Source organism: Hyaena hyaena, unplaced genomic scaffold (assembly GCF_003009895.1).
Source record: "Hyaena hyaena isolate Hyena2069 unplaced genomic scaffold, ASM300989v1 scaffold_1590, whole genome shotgun sequence".
Lineage (NCBI taxonomy): Eukaryota > Metazoa > Chordata > Mammalia > Carnivora > Hyaenidae > Hyaena > Hyaena hyaena.
Genome location: NW_024082217.1, coordinates 234,521 through 259,132, shown reverse-complemented (window position 1 = coordinate 259,132; position 24,612 = coordinate 234,521). Strand labels below are relative to the sequence as shown.

At 44.4% G+C, this 24,612-nt stretch overlaps 1 protein-coding gene across 1 annotated transcript; it reads left to right on the top strand.

The window, feature by feature from the left end:
- Nucleotides 1-15,197: 15,197 nt before the first annotated feature.
- G6PC1 (glucose-6-phosphatase catalytic subunit 1) lies at nt 15,198-23,268 on the top strand. The gene is made up of 5 exons (XM_039224292.1): nt 15,198-15,498; nt 17,481-17,590; nt 18,823-18,928; nt 19,547-19,662; nt 21,673-23,268. Exons 1-5 carry the CDS (start codon nt 15,269-15,271, stop codon nt 22,182-22,184), a joined length of 1,074 nt encoding a protein of 357 aa, XP_039080223.1. The 5' UTR covers nt 15,198-15,268; the 3' UTR covers nt 22,185-23,268.
- The last annotated feature ends 1,344 nt before the right edge of the window (nt 23,269-24,612 follow it).

Below are 24,612 nucleotides of genomic sequence, written 5' to 3'. Positions count from 1 at the left end.
CTGGAACATTTTCCAGAAAATACTGTGGGGGCAGGAGTATGGGGAAGAGGTAGGGCTCAAAGACCAAGCTTTCTCAGGTGACTCCAGACCAGAGAAACCCATGGGGTATGTGGTGTCCACGCCTCTGCTTCTATAGCTTGCTCACTTCTCTCAGTCTCTTTTCTAGATAAGGGGGTTGTGGGGTTAGGCGGAGAGGGGGTTCCGTCCCCAGCAGGAAGCCTAAGCCACTGACCTAGCCCTTGAGGAGCGCAGGCAGTGGCACGGGGGTAATTGAGGGCACAGAAATTTGGGTCCAGCTCAGCTTGTGACCAGAGAGAAATGACAGGCCCAGACACCATGGAAATCTTGTGGTTCGCTCAAGAACTGCCTGCACCCTCATTCTCAACCAAGTAAGCTGGAAAGGAACTAAGTTCTGGCAAAGGGGCCTCCATACAAAGACTAAAAACCGTGGGAGCTGATAAGGGAAACAAAGGCAAGAGAAACAACATAAATGAAATCTCCTATCAGCCCACTGACAGACACCTGAAATACGCATCATGGTGGCCTTACTGCTTTAATGCTTTTGTTTCATTACAGACTAAAAGTAACCTTATCTTTAACACTAGCTAGCCCCTCAAGGTCCTGAAAGCCTTGATTCCAAATTCTTCAGAGACTTACGGGACCCTTAACCCCCACAACTTAAAAGTATATGATCAGTCACTCCTCACAACCCCTGTGCGGCCTTTTCCCGTGCAAGTCCTGTCCCTGTGCTTTAATAAAATCACCTTTTTGCACCAAAGACGTTTCAAGAATTTTCTTAGCCTTTTGTTCAAGAACCCCATCAGGAGCCACAATCTCAGTTCAAGAAGAGCAGAAGGATGTGGTAAAAAGGGCTCAGATGGGGAAGGGGTTAAGGCAGAGCTGGTTAAGGTAGTTGCTGATGCTTCTTTCCATTTGTTTCCAGGCTCAGTGATTTAGTGTCTCTTTATCCTTTCAGCCCAGATAATAACCTGTTTTGACCTTCTTGTGTGAAGAAATTTGGACCAAGATGGGTATAGATGCTCTCAGCTTCCCTTCACTCACCGCCAAGCAAATGTGGTGGAGGGAGTCAGGGATGCTTCTCTTGGCTGTTCTACTTCTGCTTCTCCACATGCAGGGATAGGGAGAGGGGACCTGTGCTCCCCACGCTGAGGTCAACATGAGGAGCTCTGCTACTGGGGCTTACTTGCTAACTGGTGAGTGTCTGATGGGGCTCCCCACTGGGTCAGAGGGGACAATTCCAGCCACCCCAAAGGAGTGTGTGCGCAGGGAACTCTCAGGAAAAGGCTTGAGGCAGCCCAGTTGGATGGTCTTACTGGGAACATACCCTTCCAGCCATAAGAAAAAAAAAAACAAAACCCAACAACCAGACCCTGAGGAATATAGCCCAGAGAGATCTAAAGGGTCAGAGTAGCAAAATTGTAGGGGGAACCTAGTGAGGGAGAGAGAACTTCAGGGATGTGGGCCCCCCCAGTGACCCTTGGACCTACAGACCCTACTAAAAGAAACTTGACCACTGCCACACACACACATACACACTACCCATGTGAGCTGGCCTCTTAGTGGCACCTGCTTCATGTCCCCACTCCAACACTTGGCCTGTGGCCAATGGCTGACCATGTTTGCTCCACTCAGACTCTGTGGCAGGTATCTGCAGGGTTGGTAGAATTCCTCCTCCCCATGTCTAGATCTGTGAAGGGAAATCGATTATGAGGCTTATATCCTAGACACCTGTCCATGGCATGTTTCTCATACTCAGCAATCTTATGTCTATAGGCCAGAATGTGATGGGGAGATTCCCCCTCTCTTAAGGACCCTCAAGGAAAGTGATGTCTCAGTCTTTCCTGTTTTTCCCATTGAAATGGAGCCAGTATGGTGGAGACTACCACGGGTGAGCTTATTTCCATCTGTTGCTTCATAACAACCTTGAGAAGCAGATATTATTATTCCCATTTTACAGATGAGAAAACTAAGATTCAGAGGGATTAAGTAACTTGCCCCCAAGTCACCTGGCTAGTAAGCTGTGGGGCTGGGACTGAACCCAGGTCTTCATGGAATTATATCTGACTGTTTTCTCCTGTATCACTGCTCTTCACTGCCTGGCAGACCTGGTTAAAGAATTCAACAAGGTAATGCTTGAGAAGCATTGTTGAATTTGGCACCTGATCCATGGTAAGTGACCCTGTAAGAGCAAAATCAACATTCAATGGACCAGAGAAGAAATATGCACAGTTGCCTTAAAGCAAAGTTTCTCGACCTTGACTGTGTATTAAATCATTGGCAGAACTTGTAAAACTCCACATACCCAGGCTGTCCCTCAAACCAATAAAATCAGAATCTCTGAGGGTGAGGCTCAGATATTAGCAGCTTTTAAATCCGCCCCCTCCCCCTCCTCCGGTGTTTCTAACATGTATCCAAGGTTGAGAAAACCCTGAGACAGTAGTTCAGTTCCGAGCCTGCCAGAGGAAGCTTGCTATATAAAAATACATAAAGAGTGCATCTAAGATATACAAATAATGTGTTCATTGGAAGGCACAGAAAAGGGACATTACACAGTCTGTCCTGGCAGGACAATCCGACCATGTCTAAAACAGAGGACCCAGCCCAAGGCCAGGTTGTCCAGCCCTGGAGGCACATTGGCCACTTGGATGGAGGCACAAGACCCTGTCAAATCCATCTCATGACCAACTGCTGATTCTGATTCACAACTCCTCAGGCTAGCTTCTCACCACACCTTGGTCATGGGAAGAAAATGGGCAAGTCAATTATACCTCTTGTGTAAATGAACTAATTGGTATTCTGATAAAAAATTGCTTTTGCCTTGACAATTACTGTAAATGAAGATTAGCCTGCAGGTGTTACTTTGGTAAATTTAGATCTTCCCTGAAAGATGAACCTCACCTCACCCTTGGTGATCTGGTAAATCTGGGATTTTTTAAAAATTATTTTTGTTTCTTTATTTTTGAGACAGAGAGACAGAGCGTGAGCAGGGGCGGGTCAGAGGGAAAGAGAGACACAGAATCTGAAACAGGCTCCAGGCTCTGAGCTGTCAGCACAGAACCTGATGCGGGGCTCGAATTCACAAACTGCGAGATCATAACCTAAGATGAAGTCAGATGCTTAAAAGACTGAGCCACCCAAGCGCCCCAAGGTAAATCTGGTTTCTGATTTAGTTTCCTCCCTTGAACTGTGGTGAATTCACGAAGGAACTGGGGTGTCCTGGAGACATCAGCCAGACTCTCTCGATACAACCCACCCAGCCTTGCTTGGATTTCACATCTAACTTCCAGAGCAGAAATTCACTGTAAGCAAATCCCCACCTTCCTTCCTTTTTCCTCCTATAGTTTTCCTTCAGCCAACTGGTCCTTATAAATCTTCAGAGCTCCTCACTCTGAATATGAGTTAGCGCCTCCGGCCATCATGATATCCTGCAGTCCAGATGCCCCAACTATGTGTCCTTCCCCAGTCCATTCATTCCCAACCATTCACACCTCTGCCCATGCACCCCCTCCTTCCTTCCTCTGGTTCGTCCCTCTTCTGCCTTCCTCCCTTCGTCCTCTGGTGATGTTTATTCATCCTCTAAAACCCAAATCAAATACCACCCTCTGAGCAAACCTAGTTGATTAGTTCTCCCTGGTCTCTCAGTACTTTGGACAGAACCTTACAAAAGAGGTTCACACAATGGAGTCTAGTTATTATCCACACATATCTTCCCTTCACTCCCCATCCAAGAGACTGAGCTCTCTGAGGCAAGAACCATGTCCTGTTGGTCTCACTGGCTTGGTGCTCAGCATGTTGTCATGCCCATTATGGGTGCTTAAGTACATCTTTGTTGAAATCCGAACAAACAATAACTGTTGTGATATTCAAGTAATTCTTGGTCTTGTAAAAAGCCATTTCATATCCATTTTTTTCCTTTTTTTTAATGTTTTATTATTTCTAGGAGAGAGAGAGAGAGAACAGCGTGAGCAGGGGAGGGTCAGAGAGAGAGGGAGTCACAGACTGAAACAGGCTCCAGGCTCTGAGCTGGCAGTCAGCACAGAGCCCGACGCGGGGCTCAAACCCACGAACCGTGAGATCATGACCTAAGCGAAAGTCGGACGCTTAACCGACTAAGCCACCCAGGCGCCCCCCAATTTTTTCCTTTGACTACCTCAGAAAGGAAGGTCTAAGGAACCTCAGAGATTCTGAGTGAAAAATCACCCTGGCTGTACAGGTTAAGCCGGGACATCGGGCCAAAGGGCAACAGTGACACGCTGAGTCTGACCATTCCCTCTCCAGATGAGACCTGCACTGCTGGAATCAGCAACCCAGCAAAGGTCGCAGGAAGAGAGGAGATGGGACAGAAGCGTGTCTGAGTAGGTGTACATTGGCAGGTCTGGAAATCAGTTCCCCATGCTGAGATTTCCCTGAAACAGACAGGAGAGGCCCAGAGCCTGTAGTAGACCCAAAGGAGCATGGGGTGAGAGGGTTAGGGGCAGAGCCTGGGCATCAGACCCCAAAATGCTAGAGAATTTGGCCTGCATGTGGGGAAAGGTGTTTCTGAGGCAGCAACTCTATGAGTTAATGTTTTCCTTATTCTGCAACGCAGCATAGTGGTTTATAATGTGGCTTCTAGAGCCAGATTGCTGGGGTTTGGCTCTGATAATTGTGACACCTTAGGCACCTTAATTAACTTTTCTGTACCTCGCTTTCCTCACCTGTAAGATGGGGGACAGTGAAAAAATCTAACTCAGAATTTTTATGAGGATGGGGCGCCTGGGTGGCTTAGTCAGTTAAGCGTCCGACTTTCGCTTGAGTCATGATCTCGCGGTTTGTGGGTTCGAGCCCCGCGTCGGGCTCTGTGCTGACTGCCAGCTCAGAGCCTGGAGCCTATTTCGGAGTCTGTGTCTCCCTCTCTCTCTGACCCTCCCCTGCTAACGCTGTCTCTCTCTCTCTCTCTTAGAAATAAATAAAAAATATTTAAAAAAAAAGAATTTTTATGAGGATTAAATGAGTTAACCCACATAATTTCCCAAAACTAGTTCTTGACGTAACAGTAAATGCTCAATGAATACTAGCTAGTATTTAGTAGTTTATTAATGAGCACATGCTGGGTGTTTCTGTTACTGCATAACAAACTACCTTGAAGCTTAATGGCTTAAAACAACAAACCATTTTATTTGCTCATTTTTCCATAGGTCAGCCATGAGGACTGGGCTCATTTGGGAAGTTCTTTTTTTTTATGTTTTTTTTTTAAATAAAAAAATATTTATTTATTTTTGAGAAGCAGAGAGAGACAGAGCACAAGCAAGGGAGGGGCAGAGAGAGAGGGAGACACAGAGTCAGAAGCAGGCTCCAGGCTCTGAGCTGTTAGCACCGAGCCCAACGCGGGGCTTGAACCCACAGACCATGAGATCATGACCGGAGCTGGAGTCTGATGCTCAACCAACTGAGCCATCTAGGTGCCCTAATGTTTATTTATTTTTGAAAGAGAGAGACAGAGAGACAGAGTGTGAGCGGGGGAGGGGAAAAGAGAGAGAGGGAGACATAGAATCCAAAGCAGGCTCCAGGCTCCATGCTGTCAGCACAGAGCCCAATGAGGGGCTCAAACCCACAAACCATGAGATCATGACCTGAGCCAAAGTTGGACGCTTAACTGACTGAGCCACCCAGGTGCCCCTCAGTTGGGAAGTTCCTTTGCTGGAGTCACCTGGGATCACTTAGAAGGCTGCAGATATCTGGCAGATGGACTGATGCTGGATGGCCTAAGATGGCCTCGGTCACATGTCTGGTGGCTGGGGCTGGCTGTCAGGTCACACGTTACAGCAATGAGTCTCAGCAGACCAGCCTTGACTTTTCCCCTCTGTGGTCCAGCGTTCCAACTATAGCCCAAAAAGGACAAATCCTAGTGAGCGAATACTTTTCAAGCCCCCGCTTGCATCACATTTGCTAATATCCCATTGGTCAAGGCACAAGCTCAGATTCAAAGGTTGGAGATAAAAACTTCACATCTTGCTAGGAAGAGAGGCAAAGTCACTGACTTTGCAGAAAGGCATATGTCAGTGGTAGGAAAAACCATCACAGCTGTCTATAAAGGCTATCATGCTGGTACCAGATCTACAAGTAGAGCTCAGTTCTGAAGGCTGGAAGAGATGCTTTCTTGGCCCTCAGGGCTCAGGATAGCAGGAAAAATGTTGAGACATATGCAAAACAACTGTAATGCAAGGTTTGAACATGATTAGTACCCCAAGATAGAACAGTTAAGTGCTAGGGGCATTCTGATCAGTGTGATCCTTTATAGCTGAGGAAGGGTGCACATGATTGGCTTGAGAAGGCTTTATTAGCTTGGCCTTGGACATCGTTAGAATCTGGACATCTGGAGATGGGGAAAATTGTACTCCAGGTGGAGGGAAGAGAAAAATTAGAAAACCTAAGGTTCCTCTGGGGAATCCAAACCATTTGATATATAACTGGAGCAAGAGGTCTGTGAAGGAAAGGTTGGAGACATAGGGCTAGAAAGATAACCTGGTGTCTGATTGTGGGTAAGCTTGAATTTGAACTTCATTCTAGAGGCAATGGGAAGCCCTGGATATTTTTCAGGTGGCAAGTGAGAAGAATTGTATTGTAAGAAAGCTCTTTTGCCAGTAGTGTATCAGACGGCTTGGGCTGAGAGTGGAAAAGGGAGTAGAAGATCATTAGGTAAGGGAGGGGCTAACAGATCTAGACAGAGGGATTGACGAGGAGCAGCAAGAGTAGAAAATATAGGGTCAGAACCCAATGAGGCAGCATCAGAACCCAATGAGGCAGATCAAAGGATGACTCAAAGTTTGGCAGGTTCAGTGCCAGGAGGATGGCAGAAGAAGAGGAGGTATACATACAGAGCAAGAAAGTCTGGAGGAAAATCAGGTCTGGAAGGAACTCGTGGATTTGGGGAATGTATGGGACATCCAGGCAGTGTCCAAGTGACATCATGCTATGGGAGGAGGAAGGTGGGTGAATGTTTCAAGGTGGCTGTCAGAAGTGTCAGGTGCACCAAAAGATCAAGGAAGAAGAAGAATGAGAAAAGGCCAACCAGCAGATTTGACAGTGAGACGGTCATGGTGACTTCCCAGTAGAGCAGAGGAGACTAACATTGCACAGGGTTGAGGAGTGAGCAAGAGGCTTCCTGCTCTCCGGAATTCAAGGTTGGAGAGATCTCCTGGACTTACGTGACCCCGGTGCCACTCTCCTTCCACTTCAAACTTTCTAAAGTGAAGGAAATCTTTAAAATCCTAAAAATAAAACAAACACTGTCTTTCCTTTTCATCCTAGAGGAGGGAGGCACGCAAGACTCTCCCTGCCTTTCTCCCTGTCTCCTGCCTGCTGGCCAGAGATCCCGCTCTGTCAGGACTCGTGTCCAGGGAGACAGGCGTTGGCGGGACAGACAGCTGTTTACTTCCTAGCAGAGCCCTGCTGTGTTTTCATAGCTCAGAATAGTTCCTTGGCCCTCTCTAGGCCTGGGGGGCGGGGAAACCTCACTGTTTGTTTTTAGGACAATTCCAGAACTCACCTCTTCCTCTTTCTCTGCATTGTGGTCCTCATTTGGGAATTCTCAGAGGGGGTAAGGTGTGGGTTAAGAGGGTCCAAGACTACTGATTTCCTAATTACCTCCCCCCAGCTAGGCTCCGGAAGAGGGAAGGACTAATAACTGACTGTACAACATAGTGTTTTGGTTGGGTTGAAAATTCTGCAGCCATTAAGAAAGAGTTGATTAGAGGACTACAGGGCAGAGCCAGGGAGAAAGAGCAGGCAGAGAGAAGAAGGGGAGGGGATGGCCCCCTCTTCCAACCTACTTCTGGGCTGGATGCCAGCGTCTGTGCAGGGAGCTCACTGCCACTGGAGATCCAACGGGGTTTCTCGGACTCCCAGTGCCCATCAGGTCTTGGCTGGGCGCTGGCAGCCCTGGTGTCTGGAAGGTGCTCAGAGGTGAGTAGAAGAGCTGCATTCATTGAATACTCCTTCAAACTCTGTATTTTAAAACCTATGTGACTATGTTACTTTTTTTTTTTTTTTAAAGTAATCACTACACCCAATGTGGGGCTTGAACTCACTACTCTGAGATCAAGAGTCACACGCTCCACTGACCAAGCCTGCCAGGCGCCCCGTGACTACATTACTTTTGAAAATATTTTAATTAAAAAGATATGAATACATTTATCTTTTCCTTCTGGCAGTAATGAATCATTTACTTCTGTTAGATCATTAAAAGTCAGGCACCGCCTCACTGGAGGCACTTTCGAAGGAGCATCGAAGACTCAGAATGTTAACACTGAAAAGATGGTGACAGTCACCAAGTATTATTTAATTGTGGACAAAAGCAAAACCGAGACAACTCTAGTGACTCAGCCAAGGTCACACAGCTCTTTAATCTTCCTTTGTAATCTTTTTTTTTTTTCCTTTTAAATCTTAGCAATAGCCATGGGGAGAGGGGCAGCTCCTGGGTTGCCTGCTGGAGGCCTGAGGGTGTTTCTGAGAAACTTCTAAGAAAAACCAAGACCCTCCTTCTGCCCCACACCCCCTCACCTCACTCCACTTCCCACCAGGCTGAGCCCTGGCTGCGACTTGACTTGGTTTCCCTCCCTTCCTTCTTTCCTTGGTTTCAATTCTTTCAAAGAATCCATTGAGTGGAAGCAAGGAGGGACCGCAGGTTGGGGCTGGATTCTCAGCTTGAGTCACATTTCCCATCTCTCCTCAGACAACCCTTCTTTGCCTCTGAGTTAGAGACCAGAACAGAGGGGAAAATGAGTTTTATGCAAAAAGTTCTGACCACTATATTGGAGGCTTACTTTCCTTGCCTCTGGAGTACACCATCAACCGAGCTTAACCCCTGGTGGGGGAGGATCGCATTTGACAGCAGGAATGTGTCCTGAGGGCTCACGTGATCTGGCACTGCCAAAGGATTGAAGAAGAGCGGGAGAGAATTGTCTCCCACCTGGCGGTGAGGGGGCTGGTTGGCCATTCGTGGAAACAGGATATTCTCCGGAGGGAGCAGAGGTTCCTTTGGGGAGGAAAGCTAAAGAAGGTGGGGGCAGGCAAGGGATTGTCCATCCGTGCATCCCGTCAAGGTTCTGATGATTCATCAAATGTTGGTAGAAGGCAGACCTTGGGGTGCAGAAGAAAAGTAGTGAAGGGGAGTTCTTAACTGTTTACAAAGAAGCAAATGCCCTCCAGTGTTCTTCTGTGGACAAAATGTCCAGCCCAGCCTGAGACATGAACCACGCTCCCCCAGCCTGGTCAATAGATACACAGTTCAAGGTCCTGAAGCTGAACTTTCTCACCAAGCCAGAGATAAGTCAGCCATTTTCACTGGCTGACAATGATTAACCCACCTCTCCCTCCACCTGCTTTTCCCAACATGTTTTTGTAAAAAAAATGAACTGGGTCACTCACTTAAAAGGTGACAGCAGACCAGCTAGCCAGTGTCTGCTGTCTTCTGCCCATAAACACCTACCCCCCGCTGATCACTTGGTAAGAAAACAAAACAAAGCAACAACACCCCCCAAAAAAATATAGAAATTAAAAACAAAATAAAGCTATCTCCTGTACAGTTTGGGCTGTTACCCTTCAGAGAAGCCCACCCTGCTCAAAGCCCCAGGTCAAAGCTGGGTTTTGCATCCTGGCTGCAGCGTGCAAACAAGACCCTCGCTAGTGATGTGGGGTCATGGCGTCTCCTTCCTCAACAGAGTCCAGAGCCCCAGCCAGAGTACAGGGCTTGGCTGGAGGTGAAGTCAGAATTTCTTTTTGGTAAGAAGTGCAATTTTTGGATGAGGTGTGTGGTGAATTCTGGCTCCTTTTCCTCTTTACTTTCCTGTTGGCTTAATAAACTTGTTTGACTGAATGAGTCAACCTTGTTCTTGGAGAAGAAGGTGCCAGGACACTGGAACCAGCTGTGCTTATTTAACAGCAGACCAGACTGTACTTTTTGGTCCCTTTCCTTCGTGTTCTTCCCAAACCAAGAGCTTCAAGCCTCTGAGTTTCTGTTTGTGGAGAAAGCGCCTGAGGAGTGCCCGACTAGTGTACCTGTAAAAAAGGGCCTCTATAATTTTCCATTTTCATTGCTTCCCAGACTCAGCTGGTCATTTCCCCAGAGGGCTTAGTAAGTCTTGAGTCATTTCTACTACGGACAAAATAATATGGAGCTCACTTCTATTTGTGCAAATGGACTCAGCTTTGGTTTAAGGATCCCTCAGTTGACACAGCTGTTGAATGCCTGGCCTCTCTGTGCCACTACATTGTCAAGGTCTCTGAGAACACAGGGGATTTAACCTTGAATCCTCAGAGAGCCAGGCGAGGTACTTTACTCAGGAAATGTTTGTTTAGTTAAACTGGGGAACTTTTTGAAGGGGAAGCTGACAGGGGGCAGGGGAAGTGATGGAATTCTGCTCCTGGGAGACAGGTCTTCAAATTAATGGATCCTCATCCAAATCTCTAGCAACTCAAATGATTTCTCCACAATATTCACCTTAAATGCCCACAAGCCCTTTGAGGATCTGAGGACTCTGCAATGTCTCTCTTCAGTCAGCTTTCTAGTAGGCTCAGGTCCTTTGGGACCTCATTTTTATTCTGCACATGATAAAAATTTGCCAGAGGCAGCAAGAAGGAGGAGCTGGAGGGTAGAAAGGTAAACACTAGCAAATGGTCTTATGATGTACATAATAGTTCTGACCAAGAGGGTCCCCTTCCCTGGCAAGCAGCCAGAAGGCTGCCCCATGTGCCCAGAATGGGGTATCAGCTCCATCTCAACTCTTTTTCAGCACGAGCATTCTCTTTGTGGTTCTTCCAGAAGGTAGGGCTCTCCACTGGCTCCCCATCTGCTGAGCACATGATGGAACTCCACCTGACTCAGAGTCTCTGACTCCTAGCAGCCCCATGTAGACCCAGACATTGGCCTTTGAATAGTTGGTCAGAGGAACTGCCCTATTCACCCTTGAATCACCTCAGACCATAAAAACTCCAGGGATCACTACAATAGTTACTCAATACTTCTGAGGAAGGCTTATCTCAGTAGAAAGAAAGGGCCATCTCTTCTGATGGGGCCTACTACCTGTGGCCTCTAGGTCCCGACAATGCAGAATGCCCTCCTCCACAATACCTTCAAGTACATGCCCGTCTGCAGTGCTCCCACAATCGCCACCACCACCATTACCTGTTCTCTAGGCTGGAGGTGGCAGAGTAGGGTTGCTTGGACCAGCAAAGACAACGTGGTCAAGGGCAGTTGGAGTTGGCTTGAGCTGGGTGGGAGCCCAGGGGAGGTGGGGACACAATTCCAGATCATACCTCCTGAATGATGTTTTAATCATTTCCAGCATGGAATGTTGTCAACCTTTGCTACAGACTTATTGGCTCTGGGTTTCTTTTTCTTGTCCCCGACCTACTCCTTACAAGGCAATATGGACTTGCTGAAGGAAAATCCGAGCAGGTTGTGAAAAGCTTTATTCCCAATAGCTCTAATCTTTGAAAATGTCAATCCGTCACCTGATTCAGCCCCCTGCTCCGTTCAGAGTTCTAGGTGACCTAAGTGTGTGAGGTTTGGGTCAGTGCATTGCTACACAATGATTTCTGCTTGTGCAGGTGAGCAAGTAACATTGTTTCTCATAAATTGGTACTTGTTACTTTTTTTATTAAAAAAATTTTTTTTAATGTTTTATTTATATCTGAGAGACGGCATGAGCAAGGGAGGGTCAAAGACAGAGGGAGACACAGGATCTGAAACAGGCTCCAGGCTCTGAGCTAGCTGTCAGCACAGAGCCCGACGCAGGGCTCGAACCCACGAACCGTGAGATCATGACCTGAGCCAAAGTCGGATGCTTAACCGACTGAGCTACCCAGGTGCCCTGGTACTTGTTTCTTTTATTTATTCTTTGTCTATATCTAGAGCTATAACAAAATTATATTGACTTCCTGGTGACTATTTTATACATATATAAATATAAATTAAATATATAAAATATTATATATATTTATAATCTCCAAGTACAAATGAAGAAAAGTTCAAAATACAGAAGCCCTTCAGGAAGATGCAAATTAAAACCACAATAAAATATCACCTTACAGCAGTGCCTGACTGACTCAGCCAGAGGAGCAGGCAACTCTTGATCTTAGGGTTGTGAGTTCAACCCCCCATTGGGTGTAGAGATTACTTAATAAGTAAATACTTTAAAAAATATATCAGTATGGCCAACTAATCTTTGACAAAGCAGGAAAGAATATCCAGTGGAATAAAGACAGTCTTTTCATCAAATACCATTGGGAAAACTGGACAGTGACATGCAGAAGAATAAACACACAAAAATAAACTCAAAATGGATGAAAGAGCTAAATGTTAGACAGGAAACCATCAAAGTCCTAGAGGAGAAAGCAGGCAAAAACCTCTTTGACCTCGCCTGCAGCAACTTCTTACTAAACATGTCTCCAGAGGCAAGGGAAACAAAAGAAAAATGAACTATTGGGACCTCATCAAGATAAAAACCTTCTGCATGGCGAAGGAAGCTATCAGCAAAACTAAAAGGCAACCGACAGAATGGGAGAGATATTTGAAAATGACATATCAGATAAAGGGTAGTATCCAAAATCTATAAAGACCTTACCAACTCAACACCCAAAAAACAAAATAATCCAGTGAAGAAATGGGTGAAAAACATGAATAGACACTTTTCTAAATAAGACACCCAGATGGCTAACAGACACATGAAAAAAAAAAAAAAGCTCAACATCACTCATCATCAGAGAAATACAAACCAAAACCGCAATGAGATACCCCTTCACACCTGTCAGAATGGCTAAAATTAACAGTTCAGACCATGACAGATGCTGGCAAGGATGCAGGGAAAGAGGAACCCTTTTGCATTGGTGGTAGAAATGCAAACTGGTGCTGCCACTCCGGAAAACAGTATAAAGGTTCCTCAAAAAATTAAAAATAGAACTACTCTACGATCCAGCAATTGCACTACTAGGTATTTATCCAAAACATATGGGTGTGCTGTTTCAAAGGGGCACATGCACCCCAATGTTTATAACAGCGCTATCAACAATAGTCAAAGTATGGAAAGAGTCCAAATGTCCATTGACAGATGAATGGATAAAGAAGATGTAGTACGTGTATATATATATATACAGTGGTATATTACTTGGCAACTAAAAAGAATGAAATCTTGCCATTTGCAACAATGTGGATGGAACTAGAGGGTATTATGCTAGGTGAAATTAGTCAGAAAAAGACAAATATCATATGACTTCACTCATATGTGGAATTTAAGATACAAAACAAGTGAACAGAAGGGAAAGGATGCAAAAATAATATAAAAACAGGGAGGGGAACAAAACATAAGGGACTCTTAAATATAAAGAACACGCTGAGGGTTGCTGGAGGGGTTGTGGGTGGAGGAATGGGCTAAATAGGCAAGAGGCATTAAGGAGGACACTTGTTGGGATGAGCACTGGGTGTTATACATAGGGGATGAATCACTGGATTCTACTCCTGAAGTCATTATTGCACTATATGCTAACTGACTAGGATTTAAATTTTAAATATAATAATTAATTAATTAATTAAAAATATATCACTTCACACCTGTCAGAATGGCTAAAATAAAAAAAGAAATAACAAGTGTTGGCAAAGATGTATTGAGAAAGGAATTCTCATGCACTGTCAATGAGAATAAATTAGTGCAGCCACTGTGGAAAATAGTGTGGAGTTTCTTCAAAAAATTAAAAATAGAAATACCATACGAACTGATAATTCTAATAATTCTACTACTGGGCAATCTACCCAAAGAAAACAAAAACACTAGTTCAAAAGAGACATATACATCCTTATATTTATTGCAGCATTATTTGCAATAGCCTAAATATGGAAACAAACCATTTATCGATAGATAAATGGATAAAGAAGACACACACACACACACACACACACACTACTCAGCCATAATAAAGGATGAGATCTTGTCACTGGTGACAACGCAGATGACTTACAGGATATGAGGCTCAGTGAAATAAGTCAGACTGAGAAAGACAAATACAATATGATTTCATTCATATATTTCACTCATATATGGTGGAATCTATAAAACAAAACAAAGGAATAAACAGACAGGAAAAGCAGAATCAGACCTAAAAATACAGAGAACAAATTGATGGTTGCCAGAGGGGATGGTAGGGGGGACGTGGGTAAATTGAGTGAAGGGGAATAGAAGACACAGGCTTCCAGTTATGGAATGAGTAAGTTATAGGGACGAAAGGGGCAGCATAAAGAACAGTCAATGACACTGTAATAGCCTTGGATGGAGACAGATGACAGTTACACTTGGGGTGAGCATCGCATAATGTATAGAGATGTTGAATCACTACGTCGTACACCTGAAACTAATGTAACATGGTGTGTCAGCTACATTCAAATATATTTTTAAAAAAATAAGAAAGCCCTTTCCCTATCCCCAGTCACCAATTTGCTGGTGTTTTTATTTAGAACCATATATTCATCACTCTGTTTTTGCAGGAACACACATTCATTGTACTGCTTAAATTTCTGTGTTAAAACCCCAAAGGTCCTGACTTGGACATTGAATGAATTAATCAGTCCATTCAAAGATGATTCTTTTCCAGCCTTAAGAGATCCAGAGCCAATACTGGGAAGAGGGTTTGATCTCCCAAACCAGAGGCACTTCATAGACTCTGTGCCGTTAAGAAAGGCCCAGCAAGGTGATGGCTTCCAGTACAATAGAACTTACTGTATTTTAAAAGTAATACTCTTAAAACATGACCGCTAGAGTGCCAAGACTTTTCTCTGTCCTCAGATAAGTGCACTTGCAGACAGGGAATCAGGATCTTTGCAAGAACCATGGCAGATTTAGACTCTGTCCTGTGTCTCTGGCTGGGTTTCGGAGCCAGGAGGGCAGCCCTTGCACTATCAAGCAACATGCCAAAGTTAATCATTGGCCCTGCTGAGTACATGGCAGATCAAGCTGTTTTTGTGTGCCTGTTTTTCTATTTTACGTAAATCACCCCGAACATGTTTGCATCAACCTACTGGTGATGCACCTTTGATCAATAGATTTTAGACAAAAGTGGTTTTTGAGTCCAAAGAGCACAGCTGGGTTGACCTGCAGACTGGATACAGGGTGTATAAAAACAGGGGCAAGGCGCAGGCTGATAGCAGAGCAATCACCACCTAGACTGTAATAACTGCAAGGGCTCCACTGAAGGCTGCCTGAGGGGCCAGGGAGTAAGGATGGAGAAAGGAATGAATGTCCTTCATGATTTTGGCATCCAGTCAACGCACTACCTCCAGGTGAATTACCAGGACTCCCAGGATTGGTTCATCTTGGTGTCCGTGATCGCAGACCTCAGGAATGCCTTCTATGTCCTCTTCCCCATCTGGTTCCATCTTCGTGAAGCTGTGGGCATTAAACTCCTCTGGGTAGCTGTGATTGGAGACTGGCTCAACCTCGTCTTTAAGTGGTGAGTAAGAGCCAGACAGAGGAGATCGGCAAGGGAAGAGGCAGGCATTCTCTCTGGAAATGTCTGTCCGTCGGAAGTTGCCTTCTCCATGCTATTCGGGGAACTACAGGTTACTCTCCTCCTGACTTTGGATCATCTACATAAAGAGGGAAGACAGAGAAAACCCTGTCCATGAATTGAAGATACAGGCAAGGCCTGTATCCATCATGTGGATGGAAGGCCAGCTGGACTTAGTGAAAAGTCTGAAATTCTAGCCTATAAGCAAGGAAGTACAGTTTATTACTTTGAGGCAGAATAGATAATGTAAATATTGATGTAGGAAAGAAGAAAGATGATGTATGAAAACAGGAAGCATGTAGATAATTTAAAAACCTATTGCATGGAGAAATGAGAAGTAACCCAGAGAACTGGGCTCCAACCCTTGTTCGGCCACCTACCAGCTCTATGTCCTGGGCAAGTCAAAGCAACTCTCTGAGTTTCTGTTTTATAATCTGTAAACTTGGGTTATCTCTGGGACCTTAATAATAATTCTAATTAACTTTTATTGAACATTTAGTAGGTACTAGGTCATATGCCAAGTGCTTTCCTATGGTATGGTTACTACTATATTACAGAAGAAGAGACAGGGACACTGAGTTAAGTGACCACAACTAGATCAACATAGTCAATGGTAGAGGCAGCATTTAAGCCCAGGCAGGCTGGTTTCAGAGGCCAGGCTCTTAAGAACTATGTTATATTCAGGGCTGATGAATTGACTCTCTCTTGGGGAGCAGGAGGAAGCCCTAATTTTAGCATTTGTCAATTTCTACTGTGTATATCTATTCCCATTGGGGCCATTTTCAATCTACTGATGAGTCAAACTTGCAAAAATCCTAAATATTTCTTAATTGTTAGTCGGTACCAGCTGACTCTAGAACATTACTGGCTTGGCCTCTATTTCCTCATCTAGAAAATAAAGAGATTGGGCCAGCTAAGACTTTTAACACCCTTAAAACTCTATGTCTACTGTCAGGTGATTCCGAGACCCTTTTAGCTCTAATGTTCTTCGGTCATAAACAATAAAAGTTCTTTAGGAGTAGGGGGAAAAAATCATCACAGAGCTCAGAGGCCCAAGGCATATTGATGCGGTTCTGAAACTTCTGTTGAAAAAACTAAGTTTTGTTTGTAATGTCCCCTTATTCAACAGCATGACCCTACAAAGTGAACAGCCAAAGAGTTATTTCAAATATCTAATCTCAGCTGAAAACCATAGATTTTTCTCTGACATCAGAGTTAGTGGCCATCTCTGATTTCAGTGAAAAATCACTATCCTACCTCTGGAGTGGCTGACCTTTGACACCTGTTTCCACAATGAAAAACGTATCTAGTAGTTTTAAAGGGGCAGTGGTTTGTCTGAAATGCCTTGTTCCAAAGCAGAGAGGATGCAAGGCAAGCATTTGTAGCTATATATGTCCTTACAGAGAAAATTCTTATGACAAGGAGGTCAAGTCTCCTGAAGGTGCTTGTCCCTAGAATGCTAGAGCACATTCTCTGATGTCAGAGGAAACCCAAGACTCCTGGAGGCCTGATGAAAGAGAACAGGGCCCTAGAAAGATGTGCAAGTCCAAGTTGCAAACTAATTCTGTATGCATCTTTCCAGACAGATTCTTAGTAGGGTTTTTAAAAAAAGTCTTTACTATTCATTACAATCCATTACTATGGATTTTTAGGATCTTGGATTTATTTATTTCTGTTTGAACACATAATACATTCAAATATTCAAAATTCAAAAGTTACATAAAGAATGTATCAGAAAAAGCCTCTCTCCACTACCGCTCTCCAGCCACCCAGTTCTCCTTCTTGGAGGCAACTAAAGCTAACAGTTTTCAGTTTAGGATCACATGAATCTTCTCCTCAAACTACTCTCTCTTCTCAAAGGTGTGGGCTTTGAGCAAAAAAGGGTTCTTTCGGTCAGTCCAGATGCCGGGTCTGCTTTTTTATAGGATTCTCTTTGGACAGCGTCCTTACTGGTGGGTCATGGACACCGACTACTACAGCAACAGCTCCGTGCCACTGATAAAGCAGTTCCCAGTCACTTGTGAGACTGGACCAGGTGAGAGTCCCAGCCCCTGTAGAGATGGAAACTGGGTGCATCTTGCTTACAGTGGATACCCGTCAGTATTCATTGTAGATGAAGTTGTCTTTGAGGGGACCTGAGGAGAGCCTTCAAGCTTTAGTCATGGTCTTCAATTGGGTACATCTCCATTTTTATTCAATTCAAGAAGGCCTTCTGAATACCATATTACTGCTACATTAGAAATCATCTAAGAGGGGTGCCTGGGTGGCTCAGTCGATTAAGCAGCTGGCTTTGGCTCCGGTCATGATCTCATGGTTTGTGGGTTTGAGCCCTGCATCAAGCCCTGTGCTGACAACTCAGAGCCTGGAGCCTGCTTCAGATTCTGTGTCTTTCTCTCTCTGCCCCTCCCCTGCTCATGCTCTGTCTCTCTCTGTCTCCCCAACATAAATAAATGTTAAAAAAATTTTTTTAATCACCTAATATTTCCAGAACATAAACTGTTAGTCCAGAGAGGTAAGGGCACTCTCAAGGGCAAAGAATTCATGAAGGTAACTGCATTATGGTCCTTTGTCCAGGGAAGGAAAAGCAGTAGAAGCCTGTGCCCCTGGCTATCCTTCTCCAAAGTCTGGTCAAGTAGATCTATCTTCCTGAGCTGACTCTCTAATCCTACACTGTGCTTGTACTTTACTAGTCACAACCAGCCAGCTACTGTGAAATCAAATGATAGATTTCCTTTTTCAGTAGGTAATGGAATATCCAATTCCTTTGCTCACCCTTAAGTCTTGGTGCTAGCATCCCTTCCTCAGGGTCCCTATCCCTGACTCCCAAACTAGGGCGTGGACCTTAGTTATTTGTTCTCATAAACCCTTTGTTCACTTCAGAGCATATTTATTCATTCAGATATTATCTATTGAGCACCTACTCTATGCCAGACACTATTCCAGGAAGTTGGGTTACCCCAGGGAATAAAACAAAGATTCCTGCCCTTTGTGTAGCTAAAATTTGAATGATGCGTTGTGTGTGTATGCATGTAAGTACAGTATACAAAATCATAGTACATAAGTAAAATATACAGGACATTAGAAGATGATAATGAAGAAGAGAAGGAAGAAGAATAGGAGGAGGAGGAAGGAGAAGCGAAGAAGAAGGAGAAAGAGAAGAAGAAGGAGGAGAAGTTTGGGTGGATGGATAGAGACGTGCCTTAGCAGTCTCGCAGATGGAGACTGTTCACCTTTAGTTCTTCTGTTCATCTCTTCCCTCCCCTTTAGGAAGTCCCTCTGGTCATGCCATGGGTACAGCAGGTGTATACTATGTGATGGTCACATCCACCCTCTCTATGTTTCGGGGAAAGAAAAAGCCAACCTACAGATTTCGGTAAGAACCCAGCACTGGGGTGTGGGTGGTGGAGGGCAGGAAGTGACTCTCTTTGTAAATGACACACCACTTGCTCTTCCGCATGATCCCCACACCTAGCCCACCCCATCTTGGGTTGGCACTGAACAGAGTTGTGGCATTTCTGCCGAGGCAAACATTAGAGTCACAGAATGTCAGGGTTGGAAGAGACCTATGAGAGCAATGCCTAATTTTACAGATAAGGAAACAAGGCCTAACATGGTAAAGGAGCTTCTCAAGGTCAGGTAGTGTAGTAGTGGCAGATTTAATATAAAAACCCAGTTCTGTACCAACCAAAGAGTCGCCTTGTCCAGGTTAAAATAGAAAGAGAAACATAAGGCATTCCTATTACAGTGAATTCTGAGAATGCAGGCACTGTGCAAATGCTTAATTATCAAACATAAAATAGTGAACATTCATATACATAAGGGTTCACTATGTGACACCAGCATCTCTGAGCTTTTGAGTACAGGCTTCAGTTTATAAAAATTCCACTGACTGTACCTAAGTTTGCCAGGCTCTAAGTGTTCCTGCCAGAGCTGTTCTTTTTGCTGAAGGATCTGTATCTGGGTTGTGTTAAGATTGCCTCTTCCGTTGCAGGTGCCTGAACGTCATTTTGTGGTTGGTATTCTGGGCAGTGCAGCTGAACGTCTGTTTGTCCCGAATCTACCTTGCTGCTCATTTTCCCCATCAGGTTGTCGCTGGAGTCCTATCAGGTATCAGCAGCTCTGGCTGTTTCCCTTCCTCCCCCTCCTGTCCCATGTCTCCCAAACCAGGACAAAATCCCAGCATTCCAGCCATGTTCTGGGCATAAGCAATGCTGTTAGTATTTCAGTGGGTTGAAAGTCAAGGGTGGGCAACTTGAAACTATTCATTTCCGTAGGAGTGCCCAGATCTACACAATTAAATATGCTGCAGAAAAGTTGCAATACGTCAAGTCAACTTACCCAATTGGATTAATTTGAAATTTCCTTACTTTAAAACAAAATTTGTTAATGTTTATTTATTTTTGAGAGAGAGAGAGAGACAGAGGGAGCAGGGATGGGCAGAGAGAGAGGGAGACACAGAATCCAAAGCAGGATCCAGGCTCTGAGCTGTCAGCACAGAGTCCGACATGGGACTTGAACACACAAACTATGAGATCATGACCTGAGCTGAAATCGGACACTTAACCAACTGAGCCACCCAGGTGCCCCTAAATTTCCTTACTTTTTATATTCTTTATGTCTTACTGGCCTTCGAATGGAAATGGCTCCCAGTTTAGTTTTAAAGGAATCTAGTAAATTAGCAGTGTCCTAGCAAAGCTCTTTATTTGGGTAAATTAATTTGCAAACTCACAGGCTTTTTTTTTTTTTAAATAGATTCAGAGTTTTTAATACAGTTGATACTTGAATGATGCAGGCATTAGGGGCATTGACACCCACCCCACACACACACGTACACACACTCTGAAAATCCACATATAACTTTGACTCCCCCAAATTTAACTACTGATAGCCTACTGTTGACTGAAAGCCTTACTGATAACATAAACGGTCGATTAGGACATATTTTGTATGTTATATGTGTGATATCCAGCATTCTTACAATAAAGTAAGTTAGAGAAAAGAAAATGTTACTAAGAAAATCAGCAGGAAGAGAAAATACATTTACATTACTGTACTGTATTTATTTTTTTAAACCTGCATATAAGGAGACCCCTCTAAGTCAAGCCCGAGGGTCAACTATACTTCTGTCTTCTTAGATCCCGTTAATAAGGGGCAAAAAAGACTGAGGTAAAATGTAAGAAATCATTTCTTTACTTTGTGGGAGATACTGGAATATAAGACCTTAGGGAAATTGTAAAAATTTCCCTCTGCAGATGGGTAAGAGCAGAATACAGTAACATTACAAGAAGAGTGTTGAGTACAAGGGAGCTAACAATTTCATGACAGCCATAATAGTAATGTAGCGTTTAGTACTGGGTGCCATGTTTGAGGAAGAGCCTAGAAGCCATGTTATATGAAAGACCTAAGCATGTTTAGGTTAGAGAGGAGAAGAGCTGTCTTCAAATGTGTTAACAAGGCTCTAGATTTACAATTTAACTCCTATGGAAAGAACTGAGACCAACAGATGGCATTAGAGGGGGCCACATTTCAGCTTAGCATAAGGAAAAACTTTTAAAATAATCAAATCCATTCAAGGACACCTGGGTGGCTCAGTTGGCTGAACTCTGGCTTTTGATTTCGGCTCAGGTCATGATCTCACGGTCCCTGGCATCAAGCCCCAAGTCAGACTCTGCACTGTCAGTGCAGAGCCTGCTTGGGATTCTCTCCCTCCTCTCTCTCTGCCCCTCCTTCACTCATGTTCTCTCTTTCTCTCTCTTTAAAAATAAATAAACATTTTTTAAAAATCTAATCTATTCAAAGATGAAATGGGCTGCCCAAACGGGAGTGAGCTTTCCATACTTGTGGGTATTCAAGTAGAAATATGAGGACTCCCAACAGGAAACATGCATGAAGTAGGAGAATGTACGTGACATGGCTTTTCCATTTGAAAGAGTCTATGGCTGAGGACAGACTGGAGTTACATATGGGAATAAACCAGGCTGCCCTCTTTTCTAGCATCTGTGATTTAATGCCACAATGGCAGGATGGATGATATGTCACCCATTGCTCCAAACCCATGCACAGCTGAAGGTTCAGAGTCTTCCCCTATTTCTCACTGTCATTCTTTCTTCCACTCAGGCATTGTTGTAGCCGAAACCTTCCGCCACATCCAGAGCATCTACAATGCCAGCCTCAAGAAATATTTTCTCATTACCTTCTTCCTGCTCAGCTTTGCCATTGGATTTTACCTGCTGCTAAAGGGGTTGGGTGTAGACCTCCTGTGGACACTAGAAAAAGCCAAGAGATGGTGTGAGCGGCCAGAATGGGTCCACATTGACACCACGCCCTTTGCCAGCCTCCTTAAGAATGTGGGGACCCTCTTTGGCTTGGGGTTGGCTCTCAACTCCAGCATGTACCGGGAGAGCTGCAAGGGTGTGCTTAGCAAGTGGCTCCCGTTCCGCCTCAGCTGTATCGTGGTCTCTCTCATCCTCCTGCACCTCTTTGACTCTTTGAAACCCCCATCCCAGATTGAGCTGATCTTCTACATCCTGTCCTTCTGCAAGAGTGCCGCGGTGCCCCTGGCCTCTGTCAGCCTCATCCCTTACTGCCTTGCCCGGGTCCTGGGCCAGCCGGACAAGAAGTCTTTGTAAAGGATGTGGAGTCTTCGGTATTCAAAGTCAATGACTGTGCCAACCATTGAGGATGGCTAAGATCTTCTGCCAGCCCGTTTTGAGGCCAGAGGTGCTAATCAGCTGAGAAAGCCTTGTCTGTTAAAAGTTGGGTCGTTTTGGATTTTTCCCTGAAGACTTGCTTGTTCTTCTTTTAGATGTACAAAAGCAAGACTTCCAGGAAGGGCCAGCTCATAATCCCGGGTGGGGGACCCCAACTGAAATTTTTGTTCCGGTCCCCATCCTTACCCAGACAAGGGAAAGGAGCAGTGAATTAGATAGGGAAAGAAGGATGATTAAGGAAGGCTTTTTAGGATCTTGCATATCATGCAGCTGATGTTAAACAATATCTAAATGGCTTTGTTCATATTTGAATCTTTAGGTAAGGGACTCAATATTGGGGGACCAACTTAAAGTCTAATTATAGGTAGTTAGTGAGGAAATTCTGCTTCTTGCATTTTTCCATTATATACCTATGGTCATTGTATTGACGAGGCTTTCTGAATGACCACAGTGACCTAGATTTGTACTAGGTCAGCACATTCAGGTATAGTCAGCTTCTCCTCTATCACACTAGATCTTTCTCCTTGTTAGCCCAGCTCTGCTTTCCCTAGAACTTTCCACTAACCCCACATCCTGCCGGATTCTCAGATGCCTAAAGGCAACTCTGGGTAGTGCTTTGTATGGTTTAGTGAAGTTCCAAGATCTTGGGCAAAAAGGTGAGGAGAGGGCAGGGAGAGATAAGGATTCCTCTCTCCAGAAGGTCACTCCAATGTTACTTTTGATTCCTAGAGGGTAAATATGACTCCTTTCTCTATCCCACGCCAACCAAGAGCACATTCTTTGAGGAAAAGCCAACTCTTCCTTGCCTTTTCTTCAGTCTCAGTTGATTTGCAGAATATGCCTTAAAAAACGTTAAAGTCTATTTATTTGAGAGTCCTTGTTTTTGCTACTAATTATACAGTTTGCCATCTATTACCATTCACACCAACCATCCTGGTCATCACATCTTTGAAAAGAAAACTATATATGTGCAGTATTTTATTAAAACAACATTTTATTTAAGCATGAAGTCTTACTGATTACTATATTTTAGATGCAATGTGATCTGAAGGTTCTAATTCTGGCTCAGCTAAATTTCTAGCTCTTTCTCTATTTCCCTAAACAAATAATTTAGTTTCTGTGTACCTATGTTTTCCCTTAGGAGAAAGAAAGTCTTGGGCTGGCTAGGAGTCCCAGGAGAGCTGGGGGACATGTGAAGTATCCACGGGGGATAGAGAGAGTTGAGTACATCAACATAGGTACAATGTAATTGGCCAAGGCTGACCATTGGTTGCCAGACCACAGGTCAGCATGAGTTGTCCTAAGGGATCAAAATGCAACTTAAAGGCAAACAGGCAGGATCATTACCAAACTAAGCAATCAGGGGAAGTAAGTCATAGCAGCAGAAGAAGACGGGGGAGACGCTGGAATCCAGTAACCCAGCAGCAGGAAGCAGCAGGGTTCAGCGTTATAGTTAAAGAAAGTCTAAACGGAGCAAGTCGAAGCAGCAAAGATTGCTCAAGGGGCTACTTCAGTTTTCTTCCCTAAGTGATCAATTTCATCCAAGGTACAGGGCGTCTCTTCCAAAGGCCTGAACTCATGAGCATGACCCTGGATCTACTGAGGATGAAATCTGCTCACTCGCTTCAGAACTTTGGAATGTGTATGTTTAAGAAAGCTGAGTCTTCCTACTGGATTTGGGCACAAGGCCCCTCAGAGACTCTAACTGTCTTACCTAGGGAGAAGGCGTATGTCTTGTTTCCTCTAAATTGAACCCCATTGCTCAGGCATCACCCCGAGCCTTGATGATTTCTTCATTCTCAGGGACCAAGTCCAGGTTCCTCACTTCTGACAGAGAGTAAACAGTGCCCCTGCCTCAGGCAGTTGGTGAGGTTGATAAGGACACACAGTAGATAAAATTTTTTTGATCTATTTACTTCCTCTATACCAGGCTCTGTTCTATGCATTTTATTTATTTGTGCAAGTAATTCACTTAATTCTCCCAACATCTCTGGGAGGTGGCTGCTATAATTTACCCTCATGTTACATATGAATAGCACAGAGAGGGTAGGTATCTTGCCCAGAATAATGAAGCAAAGCAAACCATCTCAGGGAGCCTGGGTGGTTCTGTTGGCTAAGTGTCTGACTTCGGCTCAGGTCATGATCTTGTGGTTCACAAGTTTGAACCCCACGCCAGGCTCTGTGCTGACAGCTCAGAGCCTGGAGCCTGCTTCGGATTCTGGATTCTGTGTCTCCTTTTTGGTCTGCCCCTTCCCTGCTTGCTCTCTCTCTCTCTCTCTCTCTCTAATATAAATAATAAAAACATTAAAAAAAAAAAAAAAGAACTAAGCCATCTGACTGCAGAGTC